Source organism: Panthera pardus, unplaced genomic scaffold (assembly GCF_024362965.1).
Source record: "Panthera pardus isolate Hobbes unplaced genomic scaffold, ASM2436296v1 HiC_scaffold_2, whole genome shotgun sequence".
Classification (NCBI taxonomy): domain Eukaryota; kingdom Metazoa; phylum Chordata; class Mammalia; order Carnivora; family Felidae; genus Panthera; species Panthera pardus.
In genome coordinates, this window is record NW_026526765.1 from 33786229 (window position 1) to 33806157 (window position 19929).

The following is a 19929-nucleotide window of genomic DNA, read 5'->3' on the forward strand; positions in this document are numbered from 1 at the left end:
TATGAGACTTCTTCTTAAAAAGCCACCAAGACCGTTGGAGCTTTTAATAATGCTCAGAGCTGCCAGCTGGTCCTCAAGTAGGGCCACATTGTCTCTGGGCTAGCCTTTATATTTTGTTTATTTTTAAAATCAGGCACCAAATAGTTTGTATTTTAAGTAAATACTTAAAAGTAAAAATAAGAGATTATTGAGGTTGGGGGATTGGATCTTTTCATTATATTTTACAAATTCAGATAATCTTAAATGAAAAAGCCATGATTATATACATTTAAATAGAGGACAACTATCCTATAGCAGACTTTGTCTTTGTCAGCTAATAGTACATAATTGGTCACCTGTAAGTGAAACCTTCTGATTTTAAATTCTTCAACTTTTCAAAATGCATATTTGTCAACATGTCACCATTCATGTTGCCAACAGGGGCAAATAGGCTTGATAACGATTAAAGTCAGTTTTATACCTGTACTGGACTTTTTTCCTAAGAGAAAAATAAGTGTGTAAAGAGGAATAATCTTTTAGATTTACTTCTTATAAAATTGAATTATTTTACAGAGGAGGGATAAAGAGCACTTTTTAATGTGCTTAAAGAAACATTTTAAGGGGTGCTGTGTGGCTCAGTTGGTTAAGTGGCTGACTTCAGCTCAAGTCATGATCTCTTACAGCTCATAGGCTGCAGCCTGCTTTGGATTCTGTGTCTCCCTCTCTCTCTGCCCACCCCTGCCCCCACCCCACCGCCTGCTCACACTCTCTCTCTTTCTCTCAAAAATAAAATAAAAAGAAACATAAAAAAGTTCAATATTCAGTTAAAAAACATTTTTTAAGAGAAGTGTACTTTAAATAAATAATTTTACTTGTTTAAAAATTTTTTTTTGAAGAGTAAATACTTCATGAATGCTGTTAGTATATTTTTTATTATGTGAAATGGAAGCAATAGAAAAATATTTTATCAGAGATGTCATGAATTTTCCTTTTTATTTCATTGGCATGAAACATGTAATATGAGTTTTAAATTAAGATGTTTAGTCATTGGAGCTTTATAACCACTCTTCTCAAAGCAACAACCTCTGAACATAGCACTGAATCGTATAATCATAATTCAACATTCACCTCTAGCCAATCCCTCTATTCTGAATTTTCAGTAAAACAATTTAGTTATTTGAACACCAGCTGGTGGCCTATTCTCTATACTGCAAATAATAGAAGGATTTATAAGCTACTCATGTTGCCTCTTTTCAGTGTACCTAGGAAGACAGAATGTTATTTTATATATTAATCACTTCATAATCATTGATTATGTCCAATCTGTTCATCTGAAGTGAAGGAAGGATGTCCAAAAGAGGGACATCAAAGATTAATTTCAGTTAATTAAATTCTTAAATTACATTTCCAGCTGAAGGCTAAAGTATAGACATTAATTTAGTATGAAATTGATAGATAATTATATGTGTTGCATATGTTTGTGTTTCTTCACTGGTAGAGAAATTTTAGAGAAAGTAGGCAAGGCTGCCTTACCTAGATGAAAGAAAGTTTGCAAATTTGATACATGTTTGGTATATAAAAGCGTTTTTAGACATCTCATGCTACTCTCCCTCATCAGAGTAGAAAGTAATCACAGGGAATACAGGAACATCTGGTCCTAAAAGTAAGTCATGTCAGAGAAGAATATGAAAATGGACAAGGATGTAGGCAAATAAGGGTGAATATCATACAGTCAATGTCCTTTCATATGACCTTCTTTTTGTGTGTGTGTGCTCCACTTATGGATGGTTTTGCTTCCTTCACAGTTCATGTTGTATTCTAAATTTGACATCATACAGGAATGAAAAAGATTTTTACTTACTGGGTCTCAGGAAAAAACAGCATTTCAGTCATAATATACAGACTACATAGATCTAGAATATTTTTAAAAGCATGATATAAAGATTTCTGTTTCTAGCCAAGATGGAGGGTGAATTGAGAGACAAGATTTGCTTTTCTGTCCAAGCAACAAATAACTTAATAAAATATATGAAAGAATAGTTTTTAAGATATTGAACATTAGGCAATGAATGGTAGTGATTCCCTTAACTAATAAATGAGATGAGATCTATAATTTCCCCAGGTTATTGGCTGCAGATTTCCCAGGCCACAAGGAAGAGAGAACCAGAGAAAGCCTGGTGGTCTTCTTGAGTTGAGAAGATGAAGCAAGGAATCTGGGGAGGTCAAGGAAGCCATAGTTCATAGGGAAAGTGTCACAGAGGAGAGAGTTATGCAGAGAAAGGGAGAAAAATCTCTGGGAATCTGCAGAATCCTCTGTGTGTTTTCAGCTGAGCACTGATCTGTGCATGAGGGTGAGGAAGCTACTTGAGGCTGGAGAAAGAACCACCAGAAAGAATTAGAGGGAATACTTCCCAGGACTTGCAGAAGACATCAGCCACTGTGGGAAACCCCATAATTCTGGATGATAGGTAGAATTCTCAAAAATGTTTTGCCTCAATAGTGGCAAAATCAACCATAAACTAAATGCTGCTTTGTTCCTCCTAACAACCCTCACAAGCAAGACCTGAATGTATCACACTGGTTCTAAGTAGTTTAATAGCAGTCCAGAATAAGCCTCAACAATACTTATAGAAATGCAAAGATATGCTGCATCCAACAAGATAAAATTCATAATGTCTAGGATTCAACAAAAATTATCAGCATGCAAAGAAGCAAGGTATTATCCATAAGGAGGTGAAAAATAATCTATTCAATCAATCCAGATGTGTCACAAAAGAATTCATAAACCAAGACAGTAAACACTATAACTATACTTCCTACGTTCAAGAAACTGGAGTAAATATTGTACACGTTAGGTACAGCCAGAAGATGTTAAAAAGACCTAAATTGGACTTTCAGGGATTAAAACTACATTTTTTGAAGTGAAAAATATAGTAGGTGGGAGTCATGATATTGCAGAACTGATCACTGAACTTGAAGACACAGCAATTGAATCTGTACAATAAGTAAAGAGAAAAAAATTACTGACTCCCCTCCTCCACGGACCATTAGTATTTATTTCTTACAGTGCAAGTCTATGGTAGATAAGATGAATCCTTTCAGGTTTTGCCTGCTTCTAAATGTCTTTATTTTGACTTCACTTCTAATTAATTAATTAATTGATTAATTTTAAAATTTACATCCAAGTTAGCATATAGTGCAACAATGATTTCAGGTAATTTCTTAATGCCCCTTAACCATTTATCCCATCCCCCCTCCCACAACCCTCCAGCAACCCTTTCTTTGTTCTTTATATTTAAGAGTCTCTTATGTTTTGTGCCCCTCCCTGTTTTTATATTATTTTTGCTTCCCTTCCCTTATGGTCATCTGTTTTGTGTCTTAAGTTCTTCATATGAGTGAAGGTATATTTGTCTTTATCTAATTTTGCTTAGCATATTACCCTCAAGTTCCATCCATGTTGTTGCAAACGGCAAGATTTCATTCTTTTTGATTGCCAAGTAATACTCCATTGTGTATATATATCACATCTCTATCCATTCATGCATTGATGGCCATGTGGGCTCTTTCCATAGTTTGGCTATTGTCGATAGCATGGCTATAAACATTGGGGTTCATGTGCCCCTTCCAAACAGCACACCTGTATCCCTTAGATAAATACCTAGTAGTGCAATTGCTGGGTTGTAGGGTAGTTCTATTTTTAATTTTTTGAGGAACTTCCATACTGTTTTCCAGAGTGGATGCACCAGTTGGCATTCCCACCAGCAGTGCAAAAGAGATCCTCTTTCTCTGCATCCTTGCCAACATCTGTTGTTGCCTGAGTTGTTAAAGTTAGCCATTTTAACTGGTGTGAGATGGTATCTCATTGTGGTTTTGATTTGTGTTTCCCTGATGATGAGTGATGTTGAGCATTTTTTCATGTGTTGGTTGGTCATCTGGATGTCTTCATTGGAGAAGTGTATTTTTTCACTTCATTTTTATTTTATTTTATTTATTTATTTTTAATATGAAATTTATTGTCAAATTGGTTTCCATACAACACCCAGTGCTCATCCCAACAGGTGCCCTCCTCAATGCCCATCACCCACCCTCCCCTCCCTCCCCCCCACCAATCAACCCTCAGTTTATTCTCAGTTTTTAAGAGTCTCTTATGGTTTGGCTCTCTCCCTCTCTAACTTTTCTAACTTTCTTTTTCCTTCCCCTTCCCCATGGTCTTCTGTTAAGTTTCTCAGGATCCACATTGACTTCATTTTTAAAGGACATTTTTACAGGGTATAGAATTCTAAATTAACAATTTTTCTTTTTTCTCCAAGAACTTTAAGATACCATTACATTGCTCACCCCTTTCATTTTTTTTCGCTGATAACAGGGTAGGCATCATTCTCATCATTGTTCATTGTATGTAATATTTCTTTCCTTCCTCTGATATCAAGATATTATCTTTATCTTTAGGTTTCAGCCATACGATTATGATATGCCCAGTTGTGGTTTTCTTTGTATTTACTCTTCTAGGATTTCTCTGAACTTCTTAAGTTGATGTCTTCCATCAATTTTGGAAAATTCTCACTCATTACTTATGATATTTCTTTTTCTCTATTGTTGTTTTTGTTCTGGGACTCCAGCTATGCAAATGGTAGCCTATATGATAGTATTTCACAGTTACTGGAGTTTCTGATTCCCCTTTTTAAAAAATGTTTTCTCTTTCTTTTTTAATTTGGATAATTTCAATTATCTTGTAATTCACTGATTCATGTGATGTGTTCAGTATGCTAATAAGCCCATCAAAATAATTCTTCATCTTTTTTTTCATTTGTAGGATTATCATCTGGCTCCTTTTTATAGTTTTCATTTTTATGCTATAATTCCCCATCTGTTCACACGTTACCCACCTTTTACATGAAATTTCTTAATATATTTATTATTGTTATTTTATTTTTTTAATTTTTTTATTTAAAAAAATTTTTTTTAACATTTATTTGAGACAGAGAGAGACAGAGCATGAACGGGGGAGGGTCAGAGAGAGGGAGACACAGAATCTGAAACAGGCTCCAGGCTCTGAGCTTTCAGCACAGAGCCTGACGCGGGGCTCAAACCCATGGGCCGTGAGATCATGACCTGAGCCGAAGTCAGCCACTTAACCGACTGAGCCACCCAGGCGCCCCTATTATTGTTATTTTAAAATCCCTCTGATAATTCTAGTATTGGACCATCTTTGGATAAGGTTTTAATTGACTGTTTTCTCCCTTAAGAACAAGTCACTTTTTGTGTGTGCGTGATTGATGGTTTGATACAGAAGCTGAGGAAAATAATAGTTATACCCAGAAAAGGGCACATTCCTTTTGTCAGTCCACTAAAAAGAAGAGGTAAGTTGTGGGGAGATGAGTCAATCTCATCTGTAATTGAATTGAATCTTGGCTTGGCTATTTCTTTAGTTGGATTTATTTCACCACAGACTTCAATAATAATTTGTTCAAGGGATCAGAATTTTCTTTTTACCAGACATGTGTCTACAGGATCTGTTTCCATTCTCCTGCTTTGCCTTCAGCCTTCCTCAGGTCCTGGTTGTCTGCATCTCAGAGAGATGTTCTTCAACATTCTTGCCTCTGCCCCCATCCAAAACCAGTCATTGCTTGGTACTCGCTGGGAATCCCAAGTACCTAAAGAGTTCAGTTCATTCCTCCTCTGCTGCCTCAAGACTGCAAGAAACTGCCTATGATTACACCTCAGAGGAGAATCCCTTTCAGTTTTCTTGCCCTTCTCCCAGTCATAAGTTATCACTGTCTCTAACTCAGTGTTAGGCCCTGAGAACTCATAGAACTTGTCTCTCTTCTCCTTTCCTGCCCTCAGAGTTCATGAGGTCCTTCACACTGTACCTTAGAGGAGCAGATCTTTCTCAGCATTCCTGCCCTTCCACTAAAATTAGATGCCTGCTGCCTTGTATCAATCATCATAAAACCCCAGTGCTTGAAGGTTTCTTTCAGCATTCCTAACCTAGCCCCAGTATTTCTCATGATCACTCTGTGAAGGCCCATGAGGAAGTATTGAAGGTGGGCATACTCTGTCCTAAGGATTCTAAACTATCAAGGATTCTAAACTACCACACTTGGTCTACAAAATCAAAATTGTTGTTTGTTTGTTCAGCAGTTTTCTTTTTACCTATTTCTCTGCAGGTTTCTCCTTTTCCACTCCTTCACTTAGGATGAAAGAAAACTGTTGGGTCTCTTCACTCCAGAGAGAGGTTTATAAGTTTCTGGATTTTATTAATTCATTATATATTTCCCCCCATATTTATCTCTCTGATGAATTTTTAATAAACTATGATTTCATTGGTTATCTGGCCTGTTACTGTTAGGGTAGAAATGGCATTCTCTCTCTCTCTCTCTCTCTCTCTTTTTTTTAAAGACTACATGTTAACTCAGTTATTAATGTCCATATAAAAGTCCCACATGAAATATTAGCAGATCACATTAAAAAATATACTATGACCAAATGATAAACATATCCACTAACATCATTGCTATTTTAACCTTGCACGTGAGCTATTAACCAATGCAATTAGAGGGAAGAAAAAAAAAAGCAAAATGTTACAAATGGAAATAATAGGTGAAACTATCACCTAATGGTGATATGTGCTCCTAATATTTTATAATCTAATAGAATATTAGCATATATTAATAACCAAAAATCAATATTTTTAAAATATGAAAACCACGAGCAGTTAGAAGACATAATGGAAAATACTATTCCATTTACAATTGATATTAGATGAGCAAATATAGTATGGAATAAACATCATGACTGTGTAAATCAGATGTGAAAAAATTTTAAATATAAATTATAATTGAAAAATTTATAATTGAACATATTCTTTTATAAAAAAACTTGATATTAAAAAGATGTTAATTATCTTAAAGTTAATTCAAGCATTATTATAATCCTAATCAAAATAATAATTTTTTTTTATTTTACTTATACTTATTTGTTTAATTTATTTTTTAAATTTACATCCAAGTTAGTTAGCATATACTGCAACAATGATTTCAGGAGTAGATTCCTTAATGCCCCTTACCCATGTAGCCCATGCCCTCTCCCACAACCCCTCCAGTAACCTTCTGTTTGTTCTCCATATTTAAGAGTCTCTTTACTGGTTATGAATCTGTTCAAAATTTTCTATTTCTTCCTGTTTCAGTTTTGGTAGTGTATATGTTTCTAGAAATTTGTCCATTTCTTCCATATTGCCCATTTTATTAGCATATAATTGCTCATAATATTCTCTTATTATTGTTTTTATTTCTGCTGTGTTAGTTTTGATCTCTTTCATTCTTGATTTTATTTATTTGGGTCCTTTCCTTTTTCTTTTTGATCAAACTGGCTAAGGGTTTATCAATTTTGTTAATTCTTCAAATAACCAGCTTCCTGTCTTCTGCTGGTTTTGGGTTTTATTTGCTGTTCTTTTTCCAGCTCCTTAAGGCATAAGGTTAGCTTGTGTAGTTGAGATCTTTCTGCCTTCTTTAGGAAGGCCTGGATTGCTATATACTTTCCTCTTATGACTGCTTTGCTGCATCCCAGAGGTTTGGGGCTGTGGTGTTATCATTTTCATTGGCTTTCATGTACTTTTTAATTTTCTCTTTAACTTCTTGGTTAGCCCATTCATTCTTTAGTAGGATGTTCTTTAGTCTCCAAGTATTTGTTATCTTTCCAATTTTTTTCTTGTGGTTGATTTCGAGTTTCATAGTGCTGTGGTCTGAAAATATGCATGGTATGATTTCGATCTTTTTGTACTTGTTGAGGGCTGATTTGTGTCCCAGTATGTGATCGATTCTGGAGAACGTTCCATGTGCAGTGGAGAAGAATACATATTCTATTGCTTAGGATGAAATCTTCTGAATATATCTGTTAAGTCCATCTGGTCCAGTGTGTCATTCACAGCCATTGTTTCCGTGTTGATTTTGTGCTTAGATGATCTGTCCATTGCTGTAAGTGGAGTGTTGAAGTACCCTACTATTATGGTATTATTATCAATGAGTTTCTTTATGTTTGTGATTAATTGATTTATATATTTGGGTGCTTTCATATTTGGAGCATAAATATTCACAATTGTTAGGTCTTCTTTGTGGATAGACCCCTTAATTATGATATAATGTCCTTCTTCATCTCTTGTTACAGTCTTTATTTTAAAGTCTAGATTGTCTGACATAAGTATAGCTACTCTAGCTTTCTTTTGATGGCCATTAGCACGATAGATGGTTCTCCATCCGCTTACTTTCAATCTGAAGGTGTCTTTAGGTCTAAAGTTGGTCTCTTATAAACAGCATATAGATGGATCTTGTTTTCTTATTGATTCTGTTTCCCTGTATCTTTTGATTGGAGCATTGAGTCCATTGACGTTTAGAGTGAGTACTAAAAGATATGCATTTATTGCCATTATGTTGCTTGTAGAGTTGGAGTTTCTGGTGGTGTTCTCTGGTCCTTTCCAGTCTTTGTTGCTTTTGGTCTTTTTTTTTCTGTCTTTTCTCCCTTCAGAGAGTGCCCCTTAAAATTTCTTGCAGGGCAGGTTTAGTGCTCACAAACTCCTTTAGTTTTGGTTTGTCTGGGAAACTTTTTATCTCTCTTTCTATTTTGAATGACAGCCTTGCTGGATAAAATTCTTGGGTGCATATTTTTCTGATTCAGCAAATTGAATATATCCTGCCACTCTTTTCTGGTCTGCCAAGTTTCTGTGGATAGGTCTGCTGCAAACCTGTCTGTCTTCCTTTGTAGGTTAAGGACTTTTTTCCCTTGCTGTTTTCATACTTGCCTGAGTATTTTGTGAATTTGACTATGATAGACCTTGTTGATGGTCGGTTTTTGTTGAATCTAATGGGAGTTCTCCGTGCTTCCTGGATTTTGATGTCTGTGACTTTCCCCAGGTTAGGGAAGTTTTTCACTATGATTTGCTCACATAACCTTTCTACCCCCTTTTCTCTCTCTTCATCCTCTGGGGCCCCTGTGATTCTGATGTTCTTCCTTTTTAATGAGTCACTGATTTCTCTAATTCTTATATCATGCCCTTTTGCCTTAGTCTCCCTCTTTTTTTTTCTGCTTCGTTATTCTCCATAAGTTTGTTCTCTGTATCGCTGATTCACTGCTCTGCCTCATCCATCCTTGCTGCTGTGGCATCAATTCAAGATTACAGCTCAATTATAGCATTTTTTATTTCATCCTGACTAGCTTTTACTTCTTCTATCTCCACAGAAAGGGATTCTAATCTATTTTCAACCTCAGCTAGTATTCTTATTGTGATTCTAATTTCTTGTTCAGACATCTTGCTTGTATTTGTGTTGATTAAGTTCCTGGCTGTTGTTTCTTCCTGCTCTTTCTTTTGGGGTGAATTCCTTCATTTTGTCATTTTGAAGGAAGAAAAGGAATTAATAAGGTAAAAAAAATAAAATTAAAGAATTAAAAACCACACACACACACACACGCAAAAATCAAATAAATGATGCTAGACCCTAGGTGTATTTTGGTCTGGTTGTTGAAAAGAGGTTGATAGATTAGAGGAAAAAGGGAAAAGAGAAAAAAAAAAGGAAAATGCTTGAAAATTGGAAAAATGAATACAATGAAATAGAATAAAATGAAATGAAATGAAGGAGGTAAAATAGAAGTTGAAAAATTTACAAAAATGCAAAAAATATAGGAGCAAAAAATTAAAGAAATTGTTTTTAATAAAAATTGAAAATAAAAATACAGTTTTCACTTTTTGTATTCAAGAAAAAGAAAATAAACAGAAAAGAAAAAAAAATTGAATAGATGGACCAGTGAACAGACTGAAATATGATTGAAATTACATCGTTTTCCCCTAGAAGTCAAATTATGAAGCACTTTATAGTCTGTAAACTAAGCAGGCGGAGAGACTTGTGGTGTTCCTGAAGAGCAAGGTTGGCCCAGTTGGGTGGGGCTTAGTGTAACAGCTCTGTTCTCCAGTAGATGGTGCTACTTAGCTTACTGGGGTGGATTGTTGTGGTGCTTGTAGGTGTGTATGCGCATGCATGGGAAGAGTGAAAATGGCGTCACTCAGGTACCCAGTCTCTAGTATCGGAACTCTGTTCTCCCCAGTCAGCAATTGCGCACCTGTCCTTTGTCTCCGGTCTGTCTACTCCCCACTTTTACACTGTCCATGACCTAGCCATCAGGTTGCCAGATGGCACTTCCCTCCTGCGTTTTTTTTTTTTTTTAATTTTTAATGTTTATTTATTTTTGACAGAGAGAGAGAGAGACAGAGCATGAGTAGGGGAGGGTCAGAGAGAGAGGGAGACACAGAATCTGAAGCAGGCTCCAGGCTCTGAGCTGTCAGCACAGAGCCCAACGCAGGGCTCGATCTCATGATGGTTCATGAGCTGAAGTCATGGTGACCTGAGCTGAAGTCAGATGCTTAACCGACTGAGCCACCCAGGCACCCCATTTCCCTCCTGAGTTTTATCTCATATGCGGCTGTGTTTCCCAACCCCTCACTTCTGAGGGACTGTGGCTTTGACCTGCTCAGATACTCTGGGGTCTCACCAAGCAATGGCCAGGTGCCGGCCACCCCCAGGAATGTTCGTGGGACATGCTGCTGCCAATGCCCAGAGACTATGGCTGGCTGCCAGCCCGCCCCAGTAAAAGTTCACATGATTTTGTAGTCACACTGTTTCAAGGATTATGGTAAGTCACAACATACATCTGGCACCAGGCTTCACCCTTAACATCCTTGTTACAGCACCAGTGAATGTGGTTGATCTCTGAGGTCTGCTGGGACCAGGTGTCTTCATAGCCTCTACCAAATGTCCTCCCAGTAGGTGAGTTGCCTCTCCCTGTGTGGCCCGAGGACCCCTGGACTTCACTCTCTGCTCCTGGGGATTTGCCTTTCCCACCATCACGACACCAGTTATCGAGTGCTGGAGTTTCAGACTCTGTGCTCCTCCTGCGTATAGGGTCTTAATGGAATTTAAACCCTCTCTTTTTTCCTTTCTCCCTTTTTAGTTCAGTCCCTGTGGCTGTTTCCACTTTTCCACTTTCTCTCCAGCTGCTTTTGGCGGGGGTGCTTTTCCCGTACTCTCCCCCCATCTCTGTCCTCTCTCTACAAGCAAAAATAGCTTCCTGCCCTCCGCAGCTTCTCTCTCCCCTAGTTCACCTCTCCCCACCATGTACCTCATGAGTTCTGTGGTTCAGGTTGTGCAGATTGTTGTTAATCCTCAAATAAGTTTTCTAGGTGTGCAGGATGGTTTAATGTTGATCTGGCTGTATTTCATGGACACGAGATGCAAAAAAGCTTCCATGCTGTTCTGCCATCTTGGCCCCTCCAGAAATGGCATTCTCTTATAACTTTCTACATTCTAAGCAGAAGCTGACACCTGGCATTTACATATAAATGATTATTTTCTCTATCTCTGTCTCTCTACTCATACACACACACACACACACGAATATATATATACATATACACACACACCTATACACATGTATGTATATGTGTGTGTATGTATATATATATGTGTGTGTGTGTGTGTGTGTGTATACACACACTTTTGAAAAAAGTTATTCTAATTCACAAAAAATTTTTTGGGAATTCTTCTTTCATACTTTCTTAAAGTCATTCATCACAGTCCTTTGAATATCCTTAATGGTAGAAAATCTTTAGTTCCAAAAATCATATTTTCTCTAAAATAAAAATGGCATTCAAAATTAAGTTTGTAAATAATGCTGACAATGAAATTTAGTAATGTTTTATCATGAAAACAATGTAATTATAAAATAGACTGATTTTCTTATATGTCTCTTAAACAACTTTGAAGGCAATTTTATACAAGCAGTTCAAAACTACTTTTGAGTGATAACAGCATAACTGAAATAAGAAAACTATTTCTAATGATGGCTGCTTAATTATAGAATAGTAATTTAAACCAAGTATTGAGGAACATGTAATTTTCAAGTTCATTTTTATTGCTCATATATCTAGTCTTGAAAAATACTTTAAAATATTTCAAATTTTAGGTGCAGCTGGGTGGCTCAGTCAGTTAAGCGTCCTACTCTTGATTTTGACTCAGGTCATGGTCTCAAGCCCTGTGTTGGGCTCCATGCTCATAGTGCAGAGCTTTCTTGGGATTCTCTCTGCCCCCCCCCCCCCCCCATTCAGGTGCATTCTCTCTCTCTTTCAAAATAAATAAATAAATTCAAAAAAAATTTCAAATTTTGTTCTTCTTGTACTGTTAATAATGCAATTCAATTGTTAATATATAGCTTACCATTTTATGGTTTTCTTTCTAAAGGGAAAAATAAGTTAATTTTTTTTAGTTTTCTTGAAAACATGTCATAGCACATCTTCACTTTGTTTACAACTAATTTTAAATGACTTGTTTTAAGAGGAAGATAGAAACATTTCATTCGTGTAAACAAAAGTGGAAATTTTTGCAAAAATTTTTTTGCAAAAATACCACAGAAAAGCACTCATTTATGGGATCAGATGTGGCCAAAGTTCCCAGCAGAGGGCAGCACTCTATGTGAAATCAGAAGTTGCTAGGGAAATGCTTCTGAACTTTTGCCCCATGTGCCAGAGACAGTTATTGAATTTTATCTATTGAATTTTAAACAGTTATGAAATTTTGGAACACTTTCATTTGAGGCTGAATATTCTTACTAGGTGCTTATTTATTTGATTTTTTTCTGTCAAATGGTAAAATTTAAGGACATAAAATAATAATGATTTATTGCAAATGTTCTGCCTTCTGTGTAAGATACAATTTCTTTTAATTGTTGAAAATGACTTCTTTTGAAGTTCACTTTGCATCTGCATGTATTAAAAATTGCAGGATTTATTGTATAAAACCATGTTTACAGCATTCTTACTTCTTATGGGTTTATGAGTGTCTTAATGTCCCCATTAAGACATTCAGTTTTTTTGTTCTAAACTGTTTTCTTACGCTTCTTACTCATATGGAAGATTTTTCATCTGTCAATTTCCAACCAACAAATGTATTATTTTTGAGCAATTTTAAGTGTAATCTCCTTTGCAAATGCTTTTTTTGCTGACTTATTTTGTCTTTCTTTTTCTCTCCTGTAGTTCAATTCTGTATGCTCAGATATAGCAAGAAGAGGTTGGTGCCCTCACCAACATCCTGTAATCGTATCTTCTACATTAATGCCTAACCTAACTTTTTCTTTTCCTTTCTTTTCTTTTTTTTATTATAAAATATATATACTTACATTAGAATTTATAAAATATATTTGTACTGTTTAATTAATAATGAAAGAAAACAAACACTAGTATAAGCCAAGTCAAAAAAAGAACGTTGGCAGCATCCAAGCACACCCACTTAGTTCCTGGCTTCCTCTCTAATTATAATCCTATCCTTCCAGCCTGGAGGTATCCACTATTCTGGCTTTGTGATAACCTTACCTTTTTTTTTATGCTTTTACAACCTATATATGCATTCTTAAACAATGGTCTGGTTTTGCCTGTTTTGAACTTAATATGAGTGGAATCATACTATTGGAATTTTTTTCATATTTTAAACTTTTAATTTGCATATTAAAAATTGTGCATTCCAATAATTAAAATCATCTGAACATAGAAATGGTACTCTGATTAAATTGCATTTGCAGCTTACAGGACATCTTGTACCAACTTGGTTTTTATTCTAGATTTCACTGTTGTCCCACCTAGCTTCTTCCTTCACCAACATACAAGTTCTTTTCCTTCCCTGCCCAGCCAGATGTGCAGATGGAGGAGGCAGCCTCAGTGTTCCTCCTCAGTAGTTCTGATTCTTTGATGAGGAAAGGGGCATCAGTCATTTAAATCTGATCCAACCTCTTTGCACCTTATATTATTAAAGAGCTAAAAGAAGTAAAATAAGAAGGCAACGCTTGTGGAATGTACAGTGCATACTGGTGGCGCACACCTCATTACAATTTGCCCGCTTGCTTTTCCTGTTCAGTTGTTTCTTTTGAAGACAGTGGATTTTTCTCTTGCTTTTCTCCCTTCTTCAATTTTGACTTAATCGAATTTCTCCATCTCAGCCATATGGGGTTTGTCAGACATGGTTGCAAAGGAAGCAGAGCAATGCTTTCCAGCAAGCAGAGTCCGATCTGCACAGTGGCTGCTGCCAAGTGCCCTGCTGGAATTCTTTTTATCCTACTTCTTGTGTTTAATATAGTGTTTGCAATGCCATCCATACTATAGCATTTGGCTATGTCATTTTCTTAGTGCTACACTGTTTCATTGTATTAACATTTCACAACTCATTCATCCTACTGTGAGTAGACATTCAGGTTGTTTGCAGTTTTTGGTTACTGTAAATAAGACTGCTGCTAATCCTCCTACACATGCATGCTGGGGCCTATGTTTATATGCTTTCAGGGTATGTACTGGCATTCTTTAATATTTCCCTGGTGAAAAACCTCTTGGATTTTGGTATCCAAACTTTAGAATATAAATGTCTTTGTAATAACACTTGTCAGCTGATGTTTTTACGAAAAATTTGTATTTATGTTCAAATGCAGTACTACATTTTAAAGAAAGCTCTGTGTGTGTGGGAGGGGTGGTTGTAGGGGAAGTCTTGAATTATATTCTAAGTAGAATTGTTAAGTGTTAACGTTTTGAAAGGAACAGTTAGAATCAACAAAGGGCATGTGTGATGGTTAATTTTATGTGTCAACTTGACTGGGATGGGGGTGCCCAGATATTTGGTTAAACATTATTCTGTGAGGCTGTTTCAGGATAAGATTAACATTCAAATGGAGTGAATTAAACAGATCACCCTCTGCAATATGGGTGAACTTCATCTAATTCACTGATGGTCTGAATATGAAAAAAGGCTTAGTAAAGGAATATTTGTTTTCTTTGCCTATCTTCCAGCTGGAACATTGGTCTTCTCCTGCCTTCAGACTTGGACTTGGACTAGAGCCATACCATTGGCTCCTTCCTGGGTCTTCAGCAAATTCCTGGGTCTCGACGGCAGATCTTGGGACTTCTCAGTCTCCATAATCATGTGAGCCAGTTCCTTACAATAAATCGTATCATATATAAATATCCAATCAATTGGGTTTCTCTAGAGAACCCAGACTAATACAGCATGTTGCTGTTGCTGTATATAAAGTAATTGTTTGAAATAACCATATTGATCATTTAATGAACATTTCAGTCATTTTACATATTAACATGATAGCTTGTCACGTATATATGTATACATATATACATATATATATATGTATTTTACTGTGAATTAGTTATGTTTTAGGAAATTGGTTGAGGTTTTGAGTTAATATATAAAATGTTATAATTTTTCTTATTTAAAATATTGATAAATAGACTTTCAGTTATCATTTTTTTTTAAAGTCTAATTTATAGAAATAGGTTTCTGATTTTAAGTGGAGAATACCTAAAGTGGGAAATGCTATACCTAAAATGGAAATTCTGGGTCATAGATCATATGTATCTTCAACTTGGTTAGATAATACCAAGTTGTATTGCAAAAGTATGGTACAAATATTCTTACCAGGTGTCTGTTGGAATTCCATTGCTTACATCCTCGCTGAGAGGGTAACCAAATATCCCAATTTTTGAGGAAATGGACTGTTTTACAGAAAATGCTTGTTATAAAACATAGAAGGGAATATAGAATTGGAAAAAAATAATTTCACAGACCCAAATGATATTATAGATTAAGGGAAGTATTACTAATTGCTGTCAAAAATCATTAAGTAAATGGTTGATGGGAAACAGTTAATTGCTAAAAGAAAGTCTCACACATTACTTTTTTAATAGCAAGGGGAAACCTTATCTGTTCAGTGGAGAGGAAAAATAACTTGGTATAAGAATCAATCAATTGCAGCATTACTATTGTTTGTTCATAAAATAATATGTGCCTTTTGATATAATGTCACATGAAGTTACCATTGCCTATTAATTATTCTAGGCAACAATATTTAAGTTGGATTTATTATGCCTCATATAGAATGTGCAATTTACAAGAAATGTTGGATATAGACAAACAAGTTAAATGAGAGCATAGCAAAGAAACCAGAAAAATTAATGATGTTCTGTAGGAGATAAATTAGGCTGGATTCTTTAAAAAGTTACTATAGTGAAAAAGACATTGTGGTTGATTATGAGAAACCAATGGACATAAAAACCAGATACAACTGACTCTACATTTGATCTTTGAATGGACAGACCACCTATATGTGATATTTTGGGATCAAATGGGGACTTTTGAAAATAGTCTCAATATCAGAGGAGATAAAATGTACTGAAAGAAAAGTAGAGGTCATTTACTGCAAAAAGTAGGTTGAGGAAAAACATATGCAGTATGATTTTATATTGAGGTGAAACTGCAAAGGAGTGTGTGTGTGTGTGTGTGTGTGTGTGTGTGTGTGTGTTGTAAAGACCTGGACATACAGAATTAAGGTAATTAGTAGTGGTGGTCTCTGGTGAGGAAGGATTGATTTCATAATTTTTTTCTAATTTTCTACAATGCATATATGCTGCTTTTGTAATAATTTTTAAAAAACGCAAACTAGATAATAAAAAGTTATTCAATCTAGTATGTCTCCTGGTAAAAATGAAGGTATAGAGACAAGTTTCTGCCTAAAAATAATCGTATGCATGACTAGCATCTTATATGCTAGATAATCTTCCTGAAGTAGTGATCACTTTGATTATTATTAAAAAGACCACTCCATAGGGTCATAAATCATCTAGTGTCCTCTTCTTCCCCATTAATTATGTGCATTTAATATGGATCTTAAAATAGGTACAACATGTCTTACTCTATTCTTCCAGCATTTATAGTTTTTGTTCCATCATTTTCATTGCTATTATAGTTTATTAAAGTAGAAATAAATTGATTGAAATAAATTATGAAGAGTTTATGTGCAGATCACTATAATTATGAATAATTTTTATGCTCCCATTTACTTCATTGTGTATATATATATATATATATATACACACACACATGTATGTATTTTTAAAAACACAAACCTTTTCTTTCTCCTACTATCTCTTGGAAGCATGGGTTATAATCTGTCAGTTTTATTGCATCTTTATTTACATGAGAAATTCTTCTGTTGATTGATTTAATTATAAAACAAGGATTAGACAGTACTGATGCATGAATCAGGGAATATGAAAGTGACTAAATAAGGCTCTTTGTCCTCAAGGAAATCCCAATCCAGAAGGGAGAGGAAAAAGACAGGTGCTATATAGATCTGTAAACAAAATAATTTCCAAAGCAATATAATTTCATTCATTTTCTTCAGCAAATATTTATAAGTATTTACTTAGATGCTAGTCTCTGTGCTAGATACTGGGCTTCAGAAAGAAAATACACTTTCTTCCCGTGAGTTACCAATGGTCCAAGATAGACTAATAAACAGAAAAACAGACTAATCACAATCAGTATGATTAGTAGCACTGACTTAGTGGTTTCTCAAATGGGGTGTATTTTGCTCCCCAGAGGACACTTGGCCATGCCTGGAGATATTTTTGATTGTCATAATTGGGGTGTGTGTGCCACTGGTATCTACCAGGTAGAGGTCCAGGATACTCCTAACATCCTACAATGCACAGGAAAGCCCTGCACAACAAAGAGTTATTAGGATAAAAATGTCAATAGTGCTGCTGTTGAGAAATCTTATGCTAATCATTGTGTTTTGGGGTTTGTATAAGAGGTGTATCTAACCCAGTAAAGGTGAGTAGGGGAGAAGAGTCATGGAATGCTTTCACTGAATCTGGACTGAAATTTGAGGAACAGCTGGACTTAACCAGACAGAGGACACCAGATGTGTTACAGGAGGTATGTGTGGAGTGTTGTGGGAACATGAGGGAAGGAAAGTCTAGTTTTGGGGGATGATGAGGAGTGGGCATGCAAAGACAATTGTCATGGAAGACTGCTCAGGGCTGTTTGAGCTTGTCCAAAAGGATTACTAGTACGTTGTCAATGGACATAGGTATGGGGGAGACGGTGTTGCAAAAGTTCTTGAATGTCATTTCAAATTGAGGTAACTCTGCCAAGAATCATTTTGAGAAGTGGTGTATTTTTAGTCCTATAAAACAACAAGACTACGTATGCCAATAGTAATTCATTGTACTGTAGGGGGTCATCATATTTTTTGGAAATCACATATTTAAAAAATGAATTTAACTCAGTTGCAGTGATGACATATGATATATTAATTGCAGCTTTAATTTCCAAATACTGTATTGGAGAATTTTCAGATCTATCCCTTATTAATTTCTAGTTAAATTCTGTTATGGTCAAAAGACATACTTTGTATGATTTCTATTCTTTTAAATTTGGTGAAGTTTATTTTAAGGGCCTCAGTATGGTCTATCTTGTTGAAGATTCCACATACACTTGAAAGAAATGCTTACTCAGATGTTGGATGGAGTGTCTTATAAATGTAAATAATATGACATTATATTAACAGGTTCGTTGATAGTGTTGCTTATGTCTCCTGTATCTCTACTGATTTCCTATTTGTCTTAGCAGTTACTGAGAGGAGTGTTGAAGTCTCAGACTGTAATTGTGGATTTATCTATTTCTCCTTTCAGCGCTCTCAGTTTTTGTTTTATGTATTTTGAGGTTATGTTATTAGGAGCATACATAGAATTGTTAGCTCTTCTTGGAGAATTGACCCATTCATTATTATCTGATTTTTCTTTTAAATATTGGTAATATTCTTTGTTCTGAAGTAACTTTGTGTGATAGGATAGCTACTCCAGCTTTCTTTTCTTCGTTTTTGCATGGTATATCTTTTCTCATCATTTTACTTTTAATCTATCTATGCTTTTATATTAAGGGGGTTTCTTACAAGTAGCGTATACTTAAAAAAAAGTCCAGCTTAACAATCTCTGTTTTTAATTAGTGTGTTTAGAGCATTCACAATTTATCATTTTTAATAAGGTTAGATTAAAATCTATAATCTTACTTTCTATTTGTTTTATCTGTTCCTCATTTCTTTTATCCTTTTTCACTGCTCTTTGGTTAATTGAACATTTTTCTTATGATTTAGTTTATCTTCACTATTGGCTGATATATTTATACTTCAAAATTTTTTTAGTAGTTGCCCTAGGATATATCTTCAATTAATCAGAGACTGCCTTCAAATAATATTCTGCTTCATGTGCTTTTCATTATATGGTACTGACTTTGAAAGAGTATACAATCACACGTATTACTAATTACATTATTAAAAGTTCTGAAAACTATATACTTTAGTCTATGTCTAACAAATGCTTAACGACTGCCTCGCAGGACAGAAAGAAAAAAAAAAAAGCCCTGCTTTGTAGTGTTTGATGGTTTCTGTGGCCTAACCACTCCAACCATGGCCAATTTCAAGCAACCACTGTGACTTCACTGAATGTGGAGATAAGAAAAAAAATGAGCACAGTCATTGCATTGAGTCAGTACAAGCCTGCTCCAGTGTGCACTACTTATCCGATTAGGTTCTCTTTTCTTGTTAAGACCTGTCTTTGGTTTTTAGTTACTATTGATTTTTCTAGGACCTGCGACTTTAATTCTAAGGCTTTCCAATGTCCAAGGAATCTGCAGCTACGAGGTTTCACCTTTTTGCAAATTTATATTCTCTTATTGCTAAAGACTTCAGTTTCATTAAAAATTATTATATCCCCCTCAGAGGATTTCTTTCTACTTTCAAAAATATATCCAGAGGCTCCCATATACCAATTTGTATCAACTGTACACAAATCAATCTAAACTCAAAACAAAACAAGGAGATGCATCAAGCCATTTTGCAATTAAAAGTTGTTTATGACAGCTAGCCAGGAGTCAACTGCCCTAACCTTGGGGCTTAGAGCAAATTTAATTTGGGGAAAGGATCTGGGAGGGTTAAAGAACAGCTTTTGCATTTCTTACCAAGAGAATATGACTCATTGGATTGATATAGGTTAGCTAGAAGGTCTGTGTTTTAAAGATC

The 19929-nt window shown here is 35.4% G+C and overlaps 1 protein-coding gene and 1 pseudogene across 1 annotated transcript in view; one reads left to right on the plus strand and one right to left on the minus strand.

Moving 5' to 3' along the window:
- Window positions 1-14997, plus strand: part of FBXO4 (F-box protein 4) — a 54694-nt gene extending 39697 nt beyond the window's left edge. The window contains exon 6 of the mRNA XM_053906958.1: window positions 14846-14997. Coding sequence (XP_053762933.1) covers window positions 14846-14982 — 137 coding nt within the window. The 3' untranslated portion in view covers window positions 14983-14997. The remainder of the gene's footprint in view (window positions 1-14845) is intronic.
- Window positions 406-14029, minus strand: LOC128778344 (thymosin beta-4, Y-chromosomal-like; annotated as a pseudogene).
- Window positions 14998-19929: the final 4932 nt, after the last annotated feature.